Below are 24,393 nucleotides of genomic sequence, written 5' to 3'. Positions count from 1 at the left end.
TATCATAGTACATTAGGGGCCTATGAAACTAACCAAGGCTTGGGGTCTTCTCCAGCTCTGCCATCACAGGCAGCTGGCGCACCGTGGACAAGTTACTGGCCTAGATGGAATTCGTTCTTGGGGGGAGAGGAAGTTATTTTTCGGCTAATAATCAAATTCTTTTCACAGGGACTTCAAAGGGAAGAAATTCATGAGGGACTGAGGGCAGGGATCATATGTCCTTTCACAGGGCTGGAGGGATGGGTTACCAGTTGCTTGGTTCTTTCACAGAAGGCTTGGGTTTGGTCCCTAGGACCGACACAGGGTATACTTTTCTTTTTCACCTTTTTTGCAATATCGTCTGACCATACACCCCAGGCTGTATGATCTTTTTTTTTTTTAAACCTTTCTTTTTTTTTTTAAGATTTATTTATTATGAATACAACAACCTCTTGCCTCATGTATGTCTGCCACCAGAAGAGGGCACCAGATCTCATTACGGATGGCTGTGAGCCACCATGTGGTTGCTGGGAATTGAACTCAGGACCTCTGGAAGAGCAGTCAGTGGTCTTAACCTCTGAGCCATCTCTCCAGCCCCAGGCTGTATGATCTTATCTCAGCCTGTCAAGTGCTAGATTAGAGGTACATTCATCATACCTGATTCTGAATGGAAGAGTTAGACCTAGTAAGTATTGAATTCAATCTCATCTCTCAATTTAAATATTCTAGGACTATTGATATCTGGAACATCATCTAAGCATCAGACACTTAAACACCCTACTAACCCTTTATGCCACTTCTAGATGGGTATTTTCCATGTTCAGAGCTGGAGAAATGATCCCGGGCAGGTAAGATGTCTCTTCAATTAAAAAGGAACAAAAGAGTAAGGACTTGAACCCAACTGTCTTTTCTATGCTCTTCTATTCTCTGTGAATTAAATCAAAGGTTGTCCTTTGAATTTGACAAGTGATGAATGGATTCTCTTTTCGGCCACTCTATCAAGTCACTTATGATGAATGAACGCTCTATGAATACTACACACACACAACTAAGAACTCTGGGTCAGTCCCCTTTTAAAACCTGTGTGTGCTCCTGAGTGTGTATACCATAGAATGCAGGTGGAGGCCAGGATAGGACTTTGTGCGTTAGGTCTCCTTCCCTTTTACGTGGGTTCCAGGGTTCCAACATGGGTCACCAGGCTTGTGCACCAAGAACCCTTACTTGCTGGGCCACCTCACCAGCCTGGACTCCTCACAGAGCACACTATACTGAAGGAGTTCTCAGGGTAAGAAGGATAGGTAAAGAGAAAAGCAGGCAATCTAAAGAGAGAGCTGAACTCAGCAGACACACCCTCCTTTGCATTCAGACCATTCAATGGGCACTGAAGCACACACAAACCTGAGACACGAGTGATGGTTAAAAAAATTTGGGTTTTATTGTTTTTGCTAAACAATACTAAAAAAAAGTTTTTTTTCCATTTTGAAGGCAGGGCTTGAATTATTTAATTTTGATCCATTTATTTAATTAAAAAAAAAAGGGAAAAGAGATCATGGCCAAAAAAAAATTTAGCCCCACCCTACCCCCAAAGCTCTAGCCAGTCACATGAGCATCACCCATGTCCCACTCGGTGCCTGATGCTCAGGTGGTGGCACTCTGCCCCATGAGACTACCCTGGAGGTGCAGGGGCAACAAGTACCAGTTTCGGCTCTCAGCAGGTTAGTCAAATCAGGCAAACTGGTGGGCTAAAGTCCAGAAATTCTTTCCAGGTTTTCTGCCCATTGGCTGAGCACATACAAACTGTCATTAGCTTGTAAGATTTCAGGGGGTAGGAGGGGGCAGAACGGCAGGAGGATGGTAGAAGAGAAACTAGAGGTCATTCAAGCTTTTCCTGGGCTAGAGGCTCTGAACATAGACTTAAGAAAGGTCAGGGTAGATCAAGTCCAGGTTTCTTAGAAGAGAAACTCAGCCCGGAGGAGGAAGAGCTGAGATGTGCCACGCAAGCCAGTTCTTCCTGCAGAGGCACAGGGGGAGGGGTGGCTGACTCCCAAGTGGAGGGTGGTGAGAGTTCATCTAGTACCATGAAGACAAAGGCAGAGGGAGTCCTGAGGTTGGGACCATATGTGAGACAGGTACATACAGTTAAAGACCAGAAAGCCACTGGGACCCTCAAGGCCAAATCCCATCTGCACACTGGCTCTGCAGGGCTGCAGGAGGTCCTCACTGTGAACTAAGTCAAGTTAATCGTCAGGCTCTGGGTGGTAGAAAGGACAACACATTTTTGCTTTCAGAGGGATGAGGTGGGAAGAGTGGCCATGATCTAGTAAAAAGAGACCTGCAAGAAGCAGAAAATACTTAGAGAACATTTTAATATATATTTCCATATATATATTTAAAGTTAAGAAAAATAAAACTAATTCAAGCCATGCCCTGTGCAAAAAAAGAAAAAAAAAGTCAAGAAAAAAAAAAAAAGGAAAAATTTAAAGTGAGACCTCTGTCTTCTGCTCTGGTCTCAGCTTCAGAATCACAGTCAGCTTGTTACTTTTATTTTGGAAGAAAAGATGTAAAAGTTTCTTTCAATCATTCAGAAGGCAAGTATATCCACTTATAAAAACAGAATGGCAGAAACAGACTAGGGAAAGAAAGTCACAGGTGAAGGGCAAAGTGGAAAGGAATTTGCAAAAATAAAACTAACAAGATGACTGTTCCAGAAGGGGCTGTGAAAAGGACATGGTGGGCCGCAGTCTGTTAGTCAAGTAATGATTCAACTTTTAAATTATCCTCTTGTTCTTTTTGTTGGGTGTTTGTTCAAGTCTAGGTTGTTTGAAACACTGACTCTTTAGTGAGAGTCAGCAGGAAATATAGGATCCCTTCCCTCCCCCGGCCTGCCTCCGCTCAAGCCACCACCACCATCTCTGTGGCTGGATGCTGGGAGAGTCCTCCATGTTTGTGGACTCAGGATGACAGGGTAGCCTCCTTCTGTGGTTGCTGGGCTTGTGAACGCTGCAGTATCTTTTGGCTTTCCACATCTCTAAAATGTTTTTCAACCTGCAAGACATCAAGAAGCTGAGTTAGCAATGGAGATGGGACAAGGTCTCTTGTACAGTCTAAGTCAGCTTCACTCGCCAGGCTTGGCTGTGTGGTCCATTGTCTATGCAGTCAGCTGTGGCCTTGCTGCTGTCTACTGACCTCCACACCTGCAAGGCAGGCTGGCAGGAACCTCTTAGTTCAGTCACAATGTGGCAGCTGAGCTAAAATTGGCTTAATATTATAGCTATAAACTAACACATAATAAAATAAGGGGTGATTATTACCACCACCTCTTTTCCTTCTAACAATGTATTATTTTTCAAATGTTGTTTTCTTTGTAATTATGTGTAGGTGGTATGTGTGCATGTGGGGATGTGCACATGCGTGGAGGGTGCCGATGCCACAGGTCTGGAGTTGAGAATACAAACAGTTGTGAGCTGCCTTACATAGCATAAATGCTGACAACAGCGATCTTCTAGAAGAACAGCAAGTGTCGTAACTGCTGAGCCATTTCTCCAGCCCCTCCTTCTGACATATATACAGAATAAAAAGCTATGGAGGAAAATCAGTCCTGTTATACTTTGTAAATCCACAACATTGTGGGCCTGAGAGATGGTTCAGTTCCCAGCATCCACATGGCAACTCACAGTCAGCCACAGCTCCAGTTCCAGATGATCCAATGCCTTCTTCTGACCTCCACAGGCAGCAGGCACACATGTGTGTGTGTGTGTGTGTGTGTGTGTGTGTGTGTGTGTGTGTAACACACAAAATTAAAACAACAACAAACCCTATCCAACAAACATTATGGTGGCCTCTCAACATTCAGAGATTTAAAGAAGAATAAGTGATTTTTGTTTTCTGTTTTTTTGAGACAGGATTTCTCTGTGCGTATTCCTGACTTCCTGGACCTCACTCTGTAGACCAGGCTGGTCTCAAACTCACAGAGATCAACCTGCCTCTGCCTCCCCAGTGCTGGGATTTAAGATGTGTGCCATGATTGCCCTGCAAACCTACACAGTTAAAAATCCACCTAGTGTCAGTTGGTGGTGATGCATGCCTTGAATTCCAGCACTAGGGAGACAGAGGCAGGTGAGTTCTTGAGTTCAAGGCAAGACTGGTCTAGAATGAGTTCCAGGAGAGCCAGGGCAGCACAGAGAAACCTTGTCTCCAAAAACCAAAGCAAACCAAAACCCCGGCCTGGAGCTGAGAGGAACAGCTAGCTCAGAGCCTATTCCACTGACTGGTCTAATTCTGTAGTACTGTGGTGAAAGACACAGGGATGACTGCTCTATCCCATATCACCAATGTTCCTATCCCCACATTGTTTGAGACACAGCCGCGCCAGGCAGTGGTGGTGCATGCCTTTAATCCCAGCACTTGGGAGGCAGAGGCAGGCGGATCTCTGTGAGTTCGAGGCCAGGCTGAACCAACAGCCTCCAAAACAATACGGTAAAACCAAAAAAACAAAAACAAAGACACAACCGCAGAGCCTGGTGAGCAGCTGCATCAGGCAGGACGGCTAGGAGACATCATGACTGCAAGAGTACAAATGTTCTGCTCTGATAAGAGAGGACAAGGCCAAGGAATCCTCTCCAAAAGTTCCGCAGCTCCTTTACTTACTATTTTTCGTACATGGCTCAGTGCACTCCCCTCTTTGCCTTTACAATTTTCCACTTGATATGGGGGTGTAATAACAACTTCTTCCATGACTACGATGTTTTTTTCTTGCCATTTACAGTCTTTAATGCTGGAAGGAGAAGAATATAGGTAAATGTTGACATCCTGGAGACACACCATACCTCCATCTAGTGAAGAACTAACGGCAGAGCCAGGCATGGTGGTGTACACCTTTAATCCCAGCACTCAGGAGGTAGAAGCAGGTGGATTTCTGAGTCCAGGAAAGCCAGAGCTACACAGGAAAACCCTGTCTTTAAAAAAAAAAAAAAAAACCAAAACACCTAAAAATAAAAAACACCTACTTCCAATAGGCTGGCCCCAAGTCCCCAGCTCACTACTCGTCAAAGAGATAAGCTAACACCCACCCCGGGCATCACTGGACAGGAAAGCAATGATACTAGAAGCACCAAGAACTTTTAGTCTGAACTATTAGGGCCCAGAGAACCATAAAACATTTGGTGGCAGGCTCAGAAGTTCAAGCCAAATTACAAATGAACGCGCAAACGCAGGTCACTAGACCTGACTTAGTGACCTGGGGCAGAGGCTTGGCAACTGCTTTCTATCCAGGGTCAGAACATGAACAGCTACAGAACTCTGTCAACACATGACACATATACAAGGGGCAGACCTACCCCACCCTCGGCTAAGGAGAAATAACACTTCTAGAAATACAGTGTCCTGTACTTTGCCTCCATCCAGCCCCTACTCTCAACCATGCAATCTGCGTTCCAACTGGCCCCACTCAATTACCAGACAGCCAGACACCTGCCAGACCAGGAAACTCCGTTTGAGTTCACACATGGGGAATCCCAGGGCAGCTGATACTAAGAGTTCCTTCACATACCTGGAAATGTGCAAATACACCCGGCCCCAGACAGCTCTACTGCCAGCTGCCATCTGTGCACCAGACCCTGGGTGGCTAAAAAGGGTAACAGAAGGCAGCAGGGGGGTGAGGTGGGTGTCAAATGTTCCAGGTTTTCAGCAGTTAGGGAAGCTAGTGGAGAGTCTGACTGCTGCTTTGACAGTATGTGTTTCATGAGGAGGTAAGAGAGTAGCCTTCTATTCTTCCTATCTCCCTGTGTTCACAAGGCACAACCACAAGCTTTGAGAGGAAGGGACAGCAATACTGACAACAAACAAAAAGCTAATCAAGAGCTCTAAATTACACGTTACTGTTACTAGGAACCCTTATAAGACAATCCAGAGCCAAACTTTTACAGAAATGACTCAGCTATCATCACACTATTCCCCTGTGCAAAGGAGCTCCAAGTACCACATCTCTGGTCGCCGGTGTGCTGCCAATATGCTACCCCAGCTTCCCTGGTACACTTTCAGGAAAACAAACACCCAGAAGCCTTTCATCGGACAAACAGCCAGCCAGTATCAGCTCTAGGAAAAGGAACCCCTATGCTCCCACAACTCACGTCTTGTGAATGGTCTGGAAGAGCTGCTGGCCCTCCAGGGAGACGCCAGCGCTGATTGCATAGGCCTGGCTCAACTTCTCCTCCTTCTCCGTCCGTGCTTTGCTGGCAAGCTAGAGTGAGAGAAAGGAGAAAGACTCAGAAAAGCATTTACCTTTGTTCTTTCCAACTCAGGACCTTTAAACTAAGGAAGCAGAGAAAGGTGGTGGTGGAGCATCCCTTTAATCTCATTGCTCGGGAGGCAGAGGCAGGAGATCTCTGTGAGTTCGAGACCAGCCTGGTCTACAGAGTAAGTTCTAGGACAGTCAGGGCTGTTACAGAGAAACCCTGTCTCATGGAAGAAAAAAGCTAAGGAAGCAGGTCAGAAGATCACTCTGGAGTCAGTTTGATTAGAAAGCCAGCTAAACAACAACCCCAAAACACAGGATCTAAACAGTTACTGTTGCAATTCTGTCAAACACACTCTTTTCTATTTTTCGTGAGTCTCCCATGTGCCAGACATGTACTAACTAAGAGATTCAGCTCAAAGGGAACATGAGAACAGACCACAAACCAGTGAAAAGTAACAGGGTGACACACAGTATGGCAGGGGTGGGAGAGGACTGTGGGAAACGGTGGTTGGAGATACACACAATGCATACACTCTACTTAAAGAAGACAAAGTATACATTCACTCAGTACTGTGCTAAAGCCTCTGGTGTAGAAGCAAGTGTGCACTTTCAGGACCATGAGTTGAGGCACATGGAGAAAAGACAGTTCAGCAGTTAAGAGCATTGGCCAGTCTTTCAGAGGACCAGGGTTCAATTTAAAGCAGGCACATGGCAGCTCACAACTGTCTGTAACTCCAGTTCCAGGGGATCTGAGAGCCTCACATGGACACGAATGCAGACAAAACATGAATGCACATAAAATAAAAATGAATTAAAAAAAAAAGTTGAGGCATAGCTTTTGGCAACCAAGGCATGTGTGTCCAGCACCACATGCTCACCTAACAGCCAAGCCTAAAGTAAACCTAATCTACCTTCCCTGAGCTGAGGGCAGCCCTGCCCCACTCTGTCCTGCAGAAAGAGGAATGGGTTGAATTCTACCTCATGCCTGCTTCTTCACTTCCCCCTGGTGGATCAATCACAAATTGATCAGAGGAAATTCTAGTAAAATCTGGTAGTCTACTAAAATGTTAAGAATCCTTCTGACAAGGGTGGGTGAACACAGAGAGGCTAGCCCACACATGCTGTGATTTTATCCTCTCTAGATAAAAGCAGAAAGGATGACAAACCTCTCCTATGATTTGAAGCCAGAGCTCAATTGGTCTTCAGACAGACACAAATATGACAGCAGTGTTTGCAGGTCTGACTGTTATTCTGGCCCCATCAGGCTACAACTTCACAGAGGAATCAATGTACTCTGAGCAAGGCAATCCCAACTCAAGTGAGAAAGCCTTGGCACTTGGAAACACTGAGTTTCTGTGGAAGAGAACTACTGGTGTGTATTTTAAGCAATGTTTTTTCAGGAACCAAGAAAACCCTGGTAACCAACCACGAGGGGTTTCCTTGAGTCTTACTTTCCAAACAATGTCTCAGAAAATGAAGTCTCCAAGGAAAGATGGATAAGCCAGAGGGGCAGTGGCACCTCTGGGAGCTGCTGGTGTCCAGGTAAGAGCTTCTTCACTCAACTATGCTTCACCTCCTGGACAATGGACTCAACTTTTCCCCTAGAATACCTGCAACTAAGCTTTAGGCATGGCCAGCCATCAGTTTACATGCTGTTTTTATGGCAATGTGAAAGAGATTTTAAGAATTTGCCCTCACCAGATGGGATATACAATGGGATGTCTCTCTCTCATATGCCCCAAGGATGAGGCTACAGCTTAGTTGTACAGTGCTCGCCCAGCAAATGCGGAGCAATGGGTTTGATCACAGCCCTGCAGAAACTAGGGAGTAGTGACAAAGGCCTGTAATGGCTGTAGGATCAGAAGCTCAAGATTATTCTCAGCTATACAGCAAGTCCCCTCCCCCATAATTGTGTATTATTCCCACTGAAAACAGTAACTTCTACAAACCAGAGTTTCCTTCTAAGGCTACTTTATAAATAGCATCTTGATGTGGGCAAAGGAAAAAAAAAAACACATAAAATCGGGATACCAAACAAAGCACATCAATATTAAGTGGCTCTGGGCTGGCAAGATGGTTCAGTGGGTAAAAGTGCTTGCTGCCAATCCCAGTGCCCTGAGTTCAATTCCCAGAACCCACAAGGTGGAAGGAGAACCAGTTCCTGCAAATTGTCCTGACTTTCACACGCATGCTAATATGTACCCACACACATACAAAACATGTAAAGCCTAAATATTTGTATCACATATTTCCTAGTCGAGTGACTAATAAACGTTAGAACCCATAACCCTTTGTGTACTCAGTGATACGTAGGGGAAGAAGACTCAGAAGAAACCCAAGAATCTGTACTTCACCCTGTTGCCAGCTGAGCCATCTCATTTCCACGTCCCAGAAAAGCACAGGTGCTGTGGGGACTCCAGAGGGATCCCTACCGCAAACATCTAACAGACGGAGACAGCTGATAGGAGAGAAAAGCAGAGTCCAGGGAGAAACCTGCTGGTGTGACCTACTGACTTCAATGAGCCACTCCCCGCTCATCTTCCCTCTTATTTGGGTCTTTTGAGTGGCTGCCCTTGCAGAGGAGTTAGGAAGCAAGGCAGCTGCTGTCGGAAATGGCTGGTGCTGCCTGCAAACACGGGGCTGACCAGAGTAGCTAAAAACAACTATCATCCTAAAAAACCTTATTCCTGGCTCTTTCAGATCTAAACACGCTCTTAGGACTCCCTTCCCCTTTAAATTTAACTGATTTTTTTTTTTGGGGGGAGGGGGTCAAGACAGGGTTTCTCTGTGAAGCCTTAGCTGTCCTGGAATTTGCTCTATAGACCACCTTGGCCTAGAACTCACAGAAATCCCCCTGCCTATGCCTCTCAGGTGCTGGGATTCAAAGTGTGCATCATCATCATCACCCGGCTAAATTTAACTGATTTTTATGTGTATGGTGTTTTGCTTGCACGGATATGTTTGTGCACAAGGAGAATGCCTAGTGCTCAGAAGCCAGGAGAGGGTGTCAGATCATTGAGACTGGAGTTACAGACAGCTGTGCGCTGGCATGTGGGTGCTGGGAATTGAACCTCAGTCCTCTAGAACAGCCAGTGTTGACTACTGAGCGATCTCTCCGGCCCCTCGGAAGCCTTTTATGATACAGGTTTTTTCAGGACACGTAACTCAGGCTGGCCTAGAACTTTCAAGTCTCCTGCTTGTTTCTGAGTGGTAAACTTGCAATACTAAACCCACTGGAAAACTCTCATTCCTGGCTAGCAACAAGCAAGCTGTCAAAAAGATACCTTTCAAATATCAGTACTTCTACAACTATTTCCTAGCTGAAAGTTCCAGTAACTACTACTCTGGGCCAGGTGCAGTGTCATGTACCTGTGGACCTCCGCTTCATGAGAGGAAGGCTGAAGTGGTATCACTTGAGTCTAGGAGTCCAAGATCAGGCTAGGCAACATGGCAAGACCAAATCTATTTAAAACGTATGCAAGCAATCGAGAGAGGGAGGGAGGGAAGAAAGGAAGGAGGGAGGGGAGAAAAAGATCTCCTTACAACCTTGGACAGCTAGAAACAAAAGATACAGTTCCCCGAGTGAAGTTGTGTCCTAGAATACATAATGCTGAACTAAACAGGATGGTGGAGCCAAAAAATGTCTGGCAGAGAACACTAAAAGTCTAAGATCTAACTTTGAATGCGAATTTATGTCAGGCTATGCACCAAGATGCTTAATACCCAAATTATCCTATAAAATAGGGACTAAAACTGCTTCTATTTGATAGATGAAGAAACCAAGGCAAAGCTGACAATAAAATTGTCCTAAATTACCAATTTCTCAGTGTTAGGGTCTAGATTTGAACCTGGGCAGGCTGGTTCCAGAACATACTATTTTTTCCAGTTTTGGATATGGAACTCAGAGTTTCATGCACGCTGGTAAAAATGCTTTACCAATGACACAAACTCCCAGTTCCAGAGCAAGTGTTCTTCACCACTGTACTGTTTCTGCCAGTTTCTCCAGCAAGAGTTAACTCTGGAGCTAGTGAGACAGATGGCTCAGTGTGTAGAATCACTGTCGTCAAGCTGGGTGATCTGTGTGGGAGAGAGCAAACTCCTTAAGTTGTCCTCCAATTTCCACATAAGCACTGTGTATGTGAGTACTCTACATACATCCATACAAATAAATAAACACAAACTTACTTTAAAAAGAAAAATGAAATCTAGTCTAAATTTTAAAACAAAAAAAGCAGCACTTGCTGGGCGGTGGTGGCGCATGCCTTTAAACCCAGCACTCGGGAGGCAGAGGCAGGCGGATCTCTGTGAGTTCGAGGCCAGGCTGGTCTACAAGAGCTAGTTCCAGGACAGCCTCCAAAGCTACAGAGAAACCCTGTCTCGAAAAAACCAAAAAAAAAAAAAAAAAAAAGAAAGAAAGAAAGAAAGAAAGAAAGAAGGAAAGCAAAGAAAAAATAGTTAAGTCTAACAATGCTTGCAATTCCAGCACTTGGGAAGCTAAAGCAGGAGCCTTATGCATTCCACGCCAGCTTGGCTACAGAGTAAGATCCTGTCTCAAAAACAAACAAAACAAAACAAGAGTAAAATTCAAGACTGGCTAGTGTCAATCTCTTGGGTCATCATGGTGGGAGCAAAAAATTGACTCCTTCCATCTCCACACACACACCCTGAAAATAAATTCTTAAAATGAAAAGCCTTTTTAAAGTTTTCAAGTCTAAAGTACTGTTGAAAATGGTTATAAATTTGAATATCTAAGACATCTGATCTAGGTACCAGCAAGATGCTAAGAGTAAAAGTGCTTGCTATGTATGAAAGCCTGATGACTTGAGCTTGAACCCTGGAATCCATGGAGGGAAATACTCGAAAAGATGTACTCTGACCTCTATACCTACAATCACATATAAAAACATCATGCACCCAATATGAATATAAGTAGAATATTATAGCCAGGCAGGATTGGTACACACCTTCACTCGTTCATTCATTCATTCACTCATTCATTCATTCATTTGATTGTTGAGACAGAGTTTCTCTGTATAGCTTTGGAGCCTGTCCTGGAAGTCGCTCTGTAAAACAGGCTGGCCTTGAACTCAAAAGAGATCCACCTGCCTCTGCCTCCTGAGTGCTGGGATTAAAGGTGTGCACCACCACTGCCAGGTACTTGGGAGGCAGAGGCAGGTGGATCTCTGTGAGTTCAAGGCCAGCCTGGTCTACAGAGCAACTTCCAGGACAGTCAGTAATACACACAGAGAAACCCTGTCTCAAAAACAAACAACAATCAAAAATATTCTGCCTGGCGGTTGATGGAGGAGCAGATCTTTAGTCCCAGCACTCTGGAGGCAGAGGCAGGAGGATCTCTGTGAGTTCAAAACCAGCATACAAAGCAAGTTCCAGGACAACCAGGATTGTTACCCAGAGAAACCCTGTCTCAAAACAAAGGAACTAACAAAGCTTTAACCCCAAATGGTCACCATGGCCCAGCTAAACCAGTGGGGTTTTTTGTTTGTTTGTTTTTGTTTTTTTGCTTTCTGAGGCAGGGTTTCTGTGTAATCGCCCTCACTGTCCTGGAACTCAGAGATCCACCTGCCTCTGCCTCCCAAGTGCTGGGATTAAAGGCGTGAGCTACTGTAATTTATTACATACACAGTGTTCTGCCTACATACCAGAAGAGGGCACCATATTGAATTGTAGATAGTTGTGAGCCACCATGTGGTTGCTGGGAATTGAACTCAGGACCCCTGGAAGAGCAGTCAGTGCTCTTAACCTCTGAGCCATCTCTCCAGCACCAGTGGTTCTTAAGTGACAAATCAATCACTACCTGTTTGACACTTAACATGTCCCTTGCCATTCAGCAGTGCAGAACTCTTCCTCTTCACTTCCTACTGCATCTCAAGACATATCAATGACAAACAGTGCCTACCCAGAACCAGGTACCCATCTACTGGTAGACTCACACCTAGGACTCCAACCCTAAATAATACTCTAAAAGATTATGGCCTCAGCCGAGCGGTGGTGGCCCACGCCTTTAATCCCAGCACTCAGAAGGCAGAGGCAGGAGGATCTCTGTGAGTTCGAGGCCAGGCTGGACTGACAACTTCCAAAACAATACAGAGAAACCCTGTCTCATAAAACCAAAAAAAAAAAAAAAAAAAAAAAAAAAAAAAAGATTATGGCCTCTAGGAGCCAGAAATCTTACACATCTTCCCACTGTACCAAATACACATACCAAAGAGACAGGTGTGTGCATGATTGCATTGTATGTGTAAAGCCCCTAGATTTGATCTCAAACAATGCAATAAAAATATGCACTCATAACCAAACAGAGGGTAACCAGATATACTACTTCTCTGACTCTACTTGGTATTAACACCATACCTTAACACATTAGTGTTAAGATATAGTAAAGGAGCCAGAGCTGGAGACACGGCTCAGAAGTTTAAGAGCACTAGCTGCTCTTCCAGAGGACCCGGGGTTCAATTCTCAGCACCCACATGGCACCTCACAACTGTTTGTAACTCCAGTTCCAGGGCTTTTGATACCTTACACAGACATACATGCAGGCAAAACACCAATGCCCATAAAATAAAAATAAACTATATAATAAAAAAAGATACAATAAGAGGAACTGCTAATGGGTTAGGTTCACACAAATAGGTCACTATCTAGTAACTATCACCTATCCAGGAATTTGCTCAAACTTGGGGGTTTAATCATAAAGTCACCAGAAAGATGAGCCAGCATAGCGGGGCATCTCCCACTGAAATCGTTAGGTGCAAAACAGCACTCTGCTTCCCAAATGATTAAATTCCTGACTCCCTATACTGCATCAGTTTTCTTCCAGGCTTCTCAGAGATCAGTTCCCTTCCATATGCTTAAAGAACCCTCTAACATTAGTTAAGTCCAAGCCCATGTTCTTAGAAATGGCACAAATTTGGGAATGGGGTGCTAATGGGAATCAAAATCAGTGCATTGCTGAGTGTGATAGCACATGCCCAGCTTGGGAGGAAGAGGTAGGAGGAGCTCTATGAATTCAAGGTTTGGTCTACATAGTGAGCTCCAGGCCGGCCAGCCAGCCAAAATAGTGAGACCCTGTCTCAAAAATAAACAAAAAACAGCAGTGGGCTGGAGAGATGGCTCAGCGGTTAAGAGCACTGACTGTTCTTCCAGAGGTCCTGAGTTCAATTCCCAGCAACCACATAGTGGCTCACAACCACCTTGAATGAGATCTGGTACCCTCTGCTGGCCTGCAGGCAGAAGGCTGTATACACAATAAATAAATAAAATATTAAAAAAAAAAAACAGCAGTGCCTTGTGCACCCTAAGCAAGCATTCTACCACTCAGTTCAAGAACTTTTCATGTCACTCAAGCAACATGTAACAGCCACTCAGACTGTTTTCAGTAACAGCCCAGCAGGCAGTCTGAATAGCAAAGTATCCTGCAAGATCCGTCGGAAAGGAAAGCAGACTGTCCATAAATTCCTCTGCAAATGAAGAATGAAAATGAGTCGAGAAACAACCAAACCCCTCAGCCTAATTTCAGTGCCTGACTTCTCTTCCCAGCACATTTTCCAGAACAGGCAATCGAGCTGTACAGGTCTAAGAAAAACAGAGTCCTGGTGATCCCCAAGCTAGCACTTATTAAAAGTGGATAAGCAAGCCAGCCAGGTGGTAGTGGCACAAGCCTTTTTAATCCCAGCACTCGGGAGGCAGAGGAAGGCAGATCTCTGAGTTCAAGGACAGCATGCTCTACAGAGTGAGTTCCAGGACAGCCCTCAAAGCTACAGAGAAACCCTGTCTTGAAAAAAAACAGGGAAAAAATGGACAATCAGTTTGTCCATTGTTATGCTGATAAATAAGACCAACCAGCAAAGCCTAGTGGTGGTACATGCCTACATCTCGGCACTTGGGAGGTAGAGGCTCAGAAATTTAAGGTCATCTTGAGCTAGAGTTTGAGGATAACCTGGGATCCAGGAAATCCCATCTCAAAAGACCAAAAATAAATAAAAAAATTAAAAAACCAACAACACTGAATAGCAGAAAGCCAAACACTAAAAGCAAAGCTAATCCACAAGCTAACCTAAGCAACAGCTGCTGTGACTTGAGGTTAAATAACGAAGAAATTCTCTATGTAATGGCGCATGTGTCATCGGCGTGCTCAAAGTCTTGTTTCTCAGTTCCCACATAACAGCTCCACACACTCCCACCTTCTAAAGGGTGGTAGCTGGTCACAAGGAAAGGCATCTCATTTATCTTTTAGTATCTTTTGAGAAAAATCATCCTCTTTCTGATAATCACTACTGTTCACTAAGGTCCAGGGGAGAGACTTATATAAATACAGAAGGTAACAACTTCTAACACCCTGGGAATAAATCACTTCATTCAAATCTTTTAAATTTCATGAGCTATAACAAAAGACTACCAAAAGAGCTCCAATATTCTAGCAGGAGGCATCTGACTAAGCCAGAGTTTTAAACATCTACAAGCTTCTAAAGCTGGGATAGTCAGAATGTAACAACCCTTGAGATGAAACCATAACCATTCCAAGCCTGTCCTTAGCCAGTGACTTAAAAAAATAAAATAAAAAGTGGCATTTCCCTGAAATCTGACAAGGGAGTTCCAGACCTCATATAACTACACTCACTCCCCTCTACTGCTACAGCTGTTTCCTTGCTTTGCTGAGCTGTAGCAAACACCCCATTCCCTAGAGAGGCAAGAGAATATACATTATTACAAGACTCCTCTACAGGGAAAAACTTCCACACCAAGTCAATCCTAGGCAGCTGCTACTAAATTGGAGCCCTAACTCACACGAACAAGATGTCCATTAAGCATCTACTCTGTACAATATACTCAACAATGAACCTAAGGATGTAGCTCAAAGGTAGAGCATTTGCCTAACACACACAAGGTTCAGTACTTTAAAAAAAAAATCAATATTGCATTAAAAAAAAATAAAGTGAGGGTAACCTGAAGCAAACTCTTACAAGTTTGACAAGTAACATAATTACAAAAAGACTAAATATAAGGTAACTTTGGGGCACAGTTTACCCAGGACATATAACTTTGTACCTGTTTTCCAATTATAAAATAAAAAAATAGAAGTATCCCCTTTACTCTCAAAAAATGCTATTAGGTGGGAAGGACAAGCTATCTCAAGAAGAAACAGTGGAGACAGATTCCTTTAGGCCAACTGACTAAAAACTCTTGAAAGAGGTGATTTTATTGAGTCCTGATAGTTAAATCTCCACCTATTCTGGAAGAAGAGCATTCCAAGTACAGGGGATGGGCAAGGCGGGCGGAGTGGGTGGTTATCACTATTGATCATTTTGTTTGACTAAAGAGCCAAAAGATGTGACTTTGGGTTCCCATAAATCAACACACAAGATTAAAACTATCCTAAACATCTGAAGTGTCAGACCCAAAAAGCCCAATGCAGTGGCTTTCAAAGTTGTTTGTGGGGTTTTGTTTCGTGGGGCTTTTTTGTTGTTGTTGTTTAGTTTGGGTTTTTGTTTTTTTGGTTTTTCGAGACCAGGTTTCTATATGAAGCCCTGGGTGTCCTGAAACTCCCTCTGAAGACCAGGCTGGCCTCGAACTCAGAGATCCATCTGCCTCTGTCGCCTGAGTCTTTGGATTAAAAAAAAAAAAAAAAAAAAAAACGGGGTGAGTGCCAGGCGGCAGTGGCACACACCTTTATTCCCAGCACTCAGGAGGCAGAGGCAGGCGGACCTGAGGAGAGGCCAGCCTGGTCTACAAAGTGAGTTCCCAAGTCAGTCAAGATTGTATTATTACACAGAGAAACCCTGTCTCAATCCCCCCAAAATAAAGGAAAAAAGGGGGGGAATGGTTATTGGGAAAGAGGGTTGGGAGATGGATCAGTTGAAGTGCTTGCCACACAAACAAGAGGGCATGAGTTCAATTCCCAGGACTCAAATAAAAGGCTGGCTTTAGCGGGGTGTTGGTGGCGCATGCCTTTAATCCCAGCACTGCGGTGGCAGACCCAGGTGAATCTCTGTGAGCCAGCCTGGTCTACAGAGTAAGTTCCAGGACAGCCTCCAAAACAATACAGAGAAACCCTGTCTCGAAAAACAAAACAAAACAAAAAAAAAAGGGGGAGGGGGCTGGCTGCTGGCTTTAGATTATCTGCTTTGGGGAGGAAAGACAAACAGAACTCTGGAGTTCTCTGGCCAGCCAGTCTGACTGAGTCAGTAAGCGCCAGGTTCAATTAGACCCTGTCTCAAAAAATAAAACTAAAAGTGAAACAGGAGAAATCCCACGTCACCCTCTATTCATATAAGTTGTCTTTATGATGGGCAAACCCAAGCTCTCTATTTCAGTATTAAGACTAGGCTAGGAAGGGGCTTTACGAGACGCTTCAGTGGTTATGAGCATTTGATGCTCTTTCAGAGGATCTGAGTATCCCTATCAGATGGCTGTCAGCTGCCTGTCACTCCAGCTCCATGGATCCGACGCCCTCTGCTGGCCTCTTCAGGCACTTAAACACATACAGCATACACATAGACATACACTGAGAATAGGGCATGATGGCACAGGCCTTTAATCCAAACACTTGAGCGAGGCAGAGGTAAGTGGATCTCTGTGGGTACAGGGCCAGGATGGTCTATATGGGCAAGCTCCAAACCAACCAGCGACAATGAGCCCTGTCTCAAAATAATAAGTCTATGAATAAATAAATTACTAATATTTGTATACTGTTACTATCTAGAATTTTCTTTCTTTCTTTTGGTTTTTCGAGTCATCCTTGGCTATATATTAAGTTCAAGGTTAGCATGGGATACATGACTACCTGCCTCAAATGGGAAAAAAAAGCAGTCCCTGCCCCACCCTAAGAACAAACAGGATAAGCAATGTATATATCACCAAAAGTCGGATGTTTTAGACAGTCAGAACTGCCCTTGAATCCTTACCTTACTAACATTAAGTGATGCTAGTGGAGGAGGGGTTTCTGTTCGATCATTAATTATTTCCACTTCAGAAACATACTGTAAGTTTATAAGCAAGATGTCTGCGTGGTTGGGCTTTCCGCTGGAAGAAGGACATTCTGGTGAGAAAATAAAGTTAAGGAAAATAGGACAAAGGCACATCTCACAAGGAGTGTAGAAAAAAATACAAGCTTATAGAAAAGACAAACAAGAGCCGGGCATTGGTGGTGCACCCCTTTCATCCCAGCACTCAGGAGGCAGAGGCAGGCAGATCTCTGTGAGTTGGAGACCAGACTGGTCTACAAAAAAGACAAGAGAAAAAAGACAAATCAAGTCCCATTAAGTACTTACTCTCTTAAAAAAAAACTCCCCCTTACCTTCCTTCAACCCAAAGGCATAACCAAAAGATCAAGCTTTTCAAAGCCATAAACAGGCAGAAACTGAAAATCTCAAAAAGCTTTCTCTCACTTTCTCTCCCTGGGTTTAATGAAGAGAAATGCAACTTTAACACCATGTGCACAGTTTGTCTTAAACTTAAGAGCCTGGGAGCAGTTGGTGCTTTCAGGGTTGGGGTTAACACTAGCATGTCTCCCTGTATCTACAGGATGCTTCTGCTCGGTTAGAATTCATGTTCTTTCTTTTCTCAGTTTCTTTTTTTTTTTTTTTTTGGTTTTTCGAGACAGGGTTTCTCTGTGGCTTTGGAGGCTGTCCTGGAACTCTCTCTGTAGACCAGGCTGGCCTCCAACTCACAGAGATCCGCCTGCCTCTGCCTCCCGAGTGCTGGGATTGAAGGCGTGCACCACCAACGCCCGGCTCCCATTTTTCAAAGGCAAAAACTACACCATCGGGAAGGAAACGACCCGACCCAAAATGACACCTAGTTCATTCATCCAGCCATTCATTTTCCAACCATTTTCTAAGACCCTTCTGTGTGCCAGACAAAAGGAGATTAAGTCTTCCTCTAAGACTCTTCCAGGTAAGTCACTAAAGAAAGAGGTTTTAGGCCAACTATGATCTCTTGTTTTTAAAATAACACAAGATAAAGAGCCTGTTCTTGTAATTAGTTTATGAAGGAATCTTTCTGAGCTGGAAATCGACAACTCATGATTAATTAAAAGGCAGCAGACTCCATGAGAAACTTCACTTTAAGCCGGGTGGGTGGTGGCGGCGCATAATCCCAGCATTCATGAGGCAGAGGCAGGCGGATCTCTTCGAGTTCAAGGCCAGCCTGGTCTACAGTGAGTTCCAGGACAAGATCCAAAGCTACACAGATTAACCCTGTCTCAAAAAAATAAATAAAAACAAACTTCAATTTTAAAGACAGGCTACCTCCTCCTAAAAATAAATCAGTAAGTGACAATTCAAGTAAGCCCACCTGTAGCTCAAATAAAGGGAGAAGCAGTGCTACATTTATTCCAGCCAGGAAGTGTTTTGTTTTTCAACAGTGAGCCAAGGGCCACCTCTTCCATGCAGTTTCATATTGGTACTTTAAAAAAGGAGGGCATTTCACTATGTACTTCCATGTACTGAACAGTCATACATAAACCCCTGGAAAACGTGCGGAAGTCCTCTCTGGACCAGGCTTCCAATTCAAACATCCCCTAAACAGCAATTTTCAAATGACTGAGAACCTCAAAATCAGCACACACAAAACGACACCAAGCATACAATGTAGACTCTAGCAAAATCGAGCCACCAGTATCTGTCCTGCACTTCCTACCTCCAAACTGACAAGGGCCATTTGATCACCATCCCACCGCCCTCTCTTGAATCAAATCTCATCAGCAGTCAGCCCACTCCTGAAGTCCATACCCTTGCCCTACTAGCAGTTCCTGACCCTACACACCCCTCCCCATAGCATTTTACCGCTCCCTACTCCATCCGGGCTCCAATCCGCAGCCCCCTCCCCACCACTACCCCCTCCCTTAATCACTGAGTCCCCTTAACACACCGTTCTCTCCCGAAAAGCCACCCGCGTGTCAAGCCCCGCTCCACCCACCAACCCTCGGCTGGGGCCCAGCTCTCACAAGGGGTGGGAGACAAGGGTCCCCCAAGTGGACCGAAAGGCCCGCGGGAGGGGGGAGGGGAACCCAGGGCCGTGCGCATGCGCCCGGGGCGACGCGGTAGCCGGTCGCCCCTAGGCCGGGAGAGGGCCCTAGCTGCCGCCGCCGTCCCCCGCCCCCCACCACCGCACCTACACGCCGGCCCGGCCCGGCCCGGCCTTGGGGTCCACGCAGAGAAGGATACTTAGAGCCAGCATTTTAGACTGGTAGTCGAAGGCCACCACCTCGCCCTGCAGCCGCTGCTCCTGGCACGTCCGGCACGACACCTGGCTCCCAACGCTGAAATACTCGCCAGGAGGAGCCGCCATCTTGGGAGAGCAGCCGCGGCCGGCGGCGGCGGCGGCAGCAGCGGGCGAAAGCCGGGCCCCCAGCAAGCGCCGCGCCGCGACGCACGGGGCGTACTGACGTCATGCGCCGGGGCGTGGTCTGGTGCTGGGTGGGGCGGGAGCCTAGGTGCAAGAGGGAACAGGAAATAAAGGGAAATGTGAAAATGTTTGTGTGGCCGCCCGTCTGCTTGGTTAAGTGCTTGCAAGGTCCTTCTGAAAGCTAGGAAAATAAATAGATGTAAAGGGTAAATAACCTACGTGGAACGAAAAGGAGAAAAGGGAGGCAACTGGAGGAGTCTCGGCTAAGCCGACACCTTGCACAAAAACGTTTAATGAATGAACTCTATAAAATATTGTCCTCACTTGCATACGAAGAACTAGAAGCTCAGAGGACTTGACAAGACTCAAAGTTATTATAACGAATTGCAAAGTAATTATATGAAAATATTAGCTGTAAAGTTAGACAAACTAGAATCTGAGGCCATTTACCAAATATTATGACCTTAAACTATCAAACCTGATTATGTTTCTTCAATAAGATCTAAATACCAACTATTGAGCTTCTATCAGCCCTCCAAGGCAGAAATCTATCCTTATTTTACAGGTGAAGAAATGAAGTCTTAAACTTGCTTGGTTTTGTTTTTTTTGGGGGGGGTTTTGTTTGTTTGTTTGTTTGTTTGTTTTCAAAACAGGATTTCTCTGTATTGTTTTGGAGGCTGTCCTGGAACTCACTCTGTAAACCAGGCTGGCCTTGAACTCACAGAGATCCGACTGCCTCTGCCTCATGAATGCTGGGATTAAAGGCGTGTGCCACCAACGCCCAGCTGAAGTCTTTTTTTTTTTTTTTTTTTTTTTTTGGTTTTTCAAGACAGGGTTTCTCTATAGCTTTGGAGGCTGTCCTGGAACTCACTTTGTAGACCAGGCTGGCCTGGAACTCACAGAGATCCGCCTGCCTCTGCCTCCCGAGTGCTGGGATTAAAGGCGTGCACCACCAACGCCCGGCTCAGCTGAAGTCTTAAACTTGTAATAGTCAAGCAACTGGCAAAACCATGGTCTTGAGTCCAGCAAAGATACTCTTGAATACTGGTCTATAATAGATAGCAACGCTTGCTTCATAAGGCAGCTAGGAGGCTTAAGTGAGATAATGCATGACATACAGGATCTAAATAAATAATAGTTACCCCATGATCTTTGGAACACAGAGCATTCCTGTCTCCCTGCTTGCCTTCTATCCCAGAAAGCCAGGTAAAAAGAAGGAGCAGATCTGGAAAGTAGCTCAGTCAGAAAGCATATACCCATTCTCAAGGCCTTGGGTTCAAGTCTCAGCACTACTAAAAACCAGGAAAAATAAAAAGGACAGAGGGAAAGTTCGGAACAAGGAACAGTTAAAATGACAAAGCGCTTTGGAGGGACCTGCCCTCCTCCCAGTAATATCCATCCTATATACAATGCTTCACTAACCTTATGGAAGGGACTCCATGAATGTACTTTTTTGTTTGCTTACTTTTTGTTTTTCAAGACAAGGTTTCTTATGTAGCAGCTCTGGCTGTTCTGGAACTCACTCTGTAGACCAGGCCACACACATGCACATTTTTTTGTTTGTTGGGGTTTTTTTGTGTGTGTTTTTCTAGACAGGTTTTCTTTGTGTAGTTTTGGAGCCAGTCCTGGACTCACTTTGTAGACCAGGCTGGCCTTGAGTTCACAGAGATCTGCCTGCCTGCTGGGATTAAGGGTGTGTGCTGCCACCACCAACCGGCCGCACATGCACTTTTAAAACTCTCACCACTAACCGCCATCCTTCATCTACCCAACCCATAATATAAAAATATGAGAAACAGATTGACCTTTCTCTAGAGGGAGACTGAGGGCCAGCTTTGGCACAACTGGTAAGCCTGAACAAAGTTCAAGTGTTTCCTTGTGCTCCAACAGGCAAAAACTTCCTTGTATTGGAGGCATTGGCACATCATTATAATAGGAATAAAAATTCTCCCCCATGCTTATGCCTTTCTCAGAGGAGTGTTGTGTCTTTCTGCTCTGGCTCCATAATTAAATAGAAATAAAATAGAATAATGTTAGCAATATATTATAATAATAAAAGTTTCATGAGTGTGGCCTCTCTGTTTCAAAGTATCTCTCAGGACTTTCAACACATTTCTGAATGTCTGAATCACCACATCACTCATTGGGTCATCATTAAGTAAAATTAGGGTTACTGGCCCGGCGGTGGTTGTGCATGCCTTTAATCTCAGCACTCAGGAGTCAGAGGCAGACGGATCTCTGTGAGTTTGAGACCAGCCTGGTCTACAAGAGCTAGTTCCAGGACAGCCTCCAAAGACACGAGAAACCCTATCTTGAAAAAAAAGAGTTACTTGAGGGGGAGGAGTGAAAAAAATAAAATAAAATAAAATAAAAAAGAAGAGTTACTTGAACACAAGTACTGCAACAGAAAAAGAGTTGATCTTGCTATCAAGATATCTAATTGATTAATGAATTAAATAGCATATACAGCATGGGATTTTAGACAAATGGATGGTCCACATCCCAGGCTGGATGGGAAAAGATAGATCTAGATTCCATGACACTACCCAGAACTGCACACAATTTAAATCATTTTTAAAATGTTTATTGAGTTTACTAATTTTATCTTATTTACTTATTTTGGCTTTTGGAGACAGGCTTTCTCTGTGTGACCAAGTCTTGGCTATCCTGGAAGTAGCTTTGTAGACCAGGATGGCCTCAAGATCTGTCTGCCTCTACCTGAATTAAAGGCCTGGGCCACCAGCCTGCACTATTTATTTTATTTTTATGAATAAGCATCTTGCCTGCATATGTGTATGTGTGCCCTGTGGAGGTCAGATGATGGTATCAGATCCCCTGTGGAGTCACAGATCTTTGTGAACCACACGTGAGTGCTGGGAAATGAACCTGGGTCCTCAGCAAGAGCAGCAAGTGCTCTCAACAGTTGAGTCATCTCTCCAGCCCCCACAATTTAAATCTTCCAGAGACCCAAGTTCAATTCCCAGCACCCTCATGGTGGGTAGGAAGGGGAAGGTCTTTTTTTTTTTAAGATTTATTTATTTATTATGTATACAGTGTTCTGTCTGCATGTATGCCTCTAGGCCAGAAGAGGGCACCAGATCTCATTATAGATGGCTGTGAGCCACCATGTGGTTTCTGGGAATTGAACTCAGGACCTCTGGAAGAGCAGTCAGTGCTCTTAACCTCCAGCCCCGGGTGGGAAGGTCTTAATGGACAAAAAGAACACATATACAGACAATAATAAAGAAGAAATTAATTTTAAAAATCTTTAAAAATTGTAAAGCATGGTTTGAGGGTATAGTTTAGTGTTGAAGACTTGACTTTTGTGTGCCATGCCTAGCAACTCAAAATAAACAACTCTAAATCAGGGAGCTGATGAAGATTGGTAAAGGTTGGAGCCAGAGCAGAATTTCAAAGACTTCGTAAGAAGTGGGTAGTGGCGGTCCGTACCAATAATTGAAACACTCCTAAGGAATTGGAAGTTCAAGGCCAATCTGGGTCAGATTTATCTAAAAATATAAACTCAAGTTTAACCCCGGCAGAGGCAGGTGGACCTCTATGAACTCAAGGCCAGCCTGGTCTGCATAGTGAGTTCCAGGACAGCCATGGCTCTGTCTCAAAAAGGAAACAAACTCTGTATGAAATTTTGGGTTTTTTGTTTTGTTTTGTTTTGGTTTTTTCGTTTTTTTCGAGACAGGGTTTCTCTGTATTGTTTTGGAGGCTGTCGGTCCAGCCTGGCCTCGAACTCACAGAGATCCACCTGCCTCTGCCTCCCAAGTGCTGGGATTAAAGGCGTGTGCCACCACCGCCCAGCGAAATTTTGGGGTTTTGAAGCAACTGAAAAACACTCTCCCCACCCCCCCAGATGTTTCTCTGTGTGACAGCCCTAGCTGTATCAGGGCTAGCTCTATAGACCAGGCTGGCCTCGAACTCACAGAGATCTGCCTGCCTCTGCCTCCCAAGTATTGGGATTAAAGGTGTGCGCCACCACCACCTGGCTTAAAAACACTGTGAAGGGCATGAACTGAGATTTACATCCTGCTTCCCTCTACAACAGCTTCTTAAATTTTTTTTTGTTTTTTTTTTTTTTTGTTTTTTTGTTTTTTTTTTGGAGACAGGGTTTCCCTGTGGCTTTGGAGGCTGTCCTGGAACTCGTTTGGTAGTCCAGGCTGGTCTCGAACTCACAGAGATCCGCCTGCCTCTGCCTCCCGAGTGCTGGGACTATTTCTTGGTTTATCTGCCCAGGCAAGGTTTTTGAATGCCAGGAGAAGGTGGTAGAGGTGAGGACAAGGTGAGTTTCTAGCACATATTAAGCACTGGGTTCTTGAGGGAAGACATCTCAAAATGAAGATGAAACCAGGATGGGAGAATCCTGAGGTAGGCACGGAGTAGATAAAGGTGTGTGTAACTCCAATTTGACTCCCTTCTCTCCAAATAATCTAGAGTTGAGAGAAGTGGGTAGTGATGTTGGAGAAGAGAGGTCAGATTCGGAAGGTACCCTAGCCCTGAAGATTAGACATCCGCCTTCAGCAGCAGAACAAGGAACCGGGACACACCGCTGGTCCCCGGGGTCATCAGTTCCCTGACCCGGAAAAGCAGCGGGTTTCTTCGCTACGCCGGCAGCCCACGTGCTGGCAACAGCGGCCACGTGGGGCCCCGAGGAAACGCCTTCGCAAAGGTTTGTCCCCTCCGCTGTCCAGTAGAGAGGAAGGCCGGGGAATTGCGCCGTAGAAAACAGTACCCGCCGCAAGCCCAACTGGCGCGTGCCAAGGGCTACGGGGGCGGGGCGGGGTGGGGCTTGGTTTAGACCCCTG

The 24,393-nt window shown here is 44.9% G+C and overlaps 1 protein-coding gene across 1 annotated transcript; it reads right to left on the bottom strand.

Moving 5' to 3' along the window:
- Positions 1 to 1,479: 1,479 nt before the first annotated feature.
- Positions 1,480 to 19,600, bottom strand: Lsm12 (LSM12 homolog). Its single transcript, XM_040749841.1, has 5 exons — positions 19,399 to 19,600; positions 17,137 to 17,270; positions 6,108 to 6,217; positions 4,627 to 4,753; positions 1,480 to 3,024 (listed from the first exon to the last, which is right to left on the bottom strand). The coding sequence occupies exons 1-5, from the start codon at positions 19,520 to 19,522 to the stop codon at positions 2,932 to 2,934; spliced, it is 588 nt and encodes a 195-aa protein (XP_040605775.1). The 5' UTR covers positions 19,523 to 19,600; the 3' UTR covers positions 1,480 to 2,931.
- Between the last annotated feature and the right edge of the window lie 4,793 nt (positions 19,601 to 24,393).

The sequence above is a fragment of the Mesocricetus auratus genome, unplaced genomic scaffold (assembly GCF_017639785.1).
Source record: "Mesocricetus auratus isolate SY011 unplaced genomic scaffold, BCM_Maur_2.0 Super-Scaffold_100007, whole genome shotgun sequence".
Taxonomy (NCBI): domain Eukaryota; kingdom Metazoa; phylum Chordata; class Mammalia; order Rodentia; family Cricetidae; genus Mesocricetus; species Mesocricetus auratus.
Note: the sequence above shows the minus strand (reverse complement) of the source record. Positions and strands in the feature narration are given on the sequence as shown.

Coding starts and splice junctions, on each gene's coding strand:
- Lsm12 (XM_040749841.1), bottom strand. CDS start 19,522: ATGGCGGCTCCTCCTGGCGAGTATTTCAGCGTTGGGAGCCAGGTGTCG. Junction 17,271..19,398: donor GTCTAAAATGCTGGCTCTAA/GTATCCTTCTCT, acceptor TTTTCTCACCAG/AATGTCCTTCTTCCAGCGGA. Junction 4,754..6,107: donor TTCCAGACCATTCACAAGAC/GTGAGTTGTGGG, acceptor TTCTCCTTCCAG/CATTAAAGACTGTAAATGGC.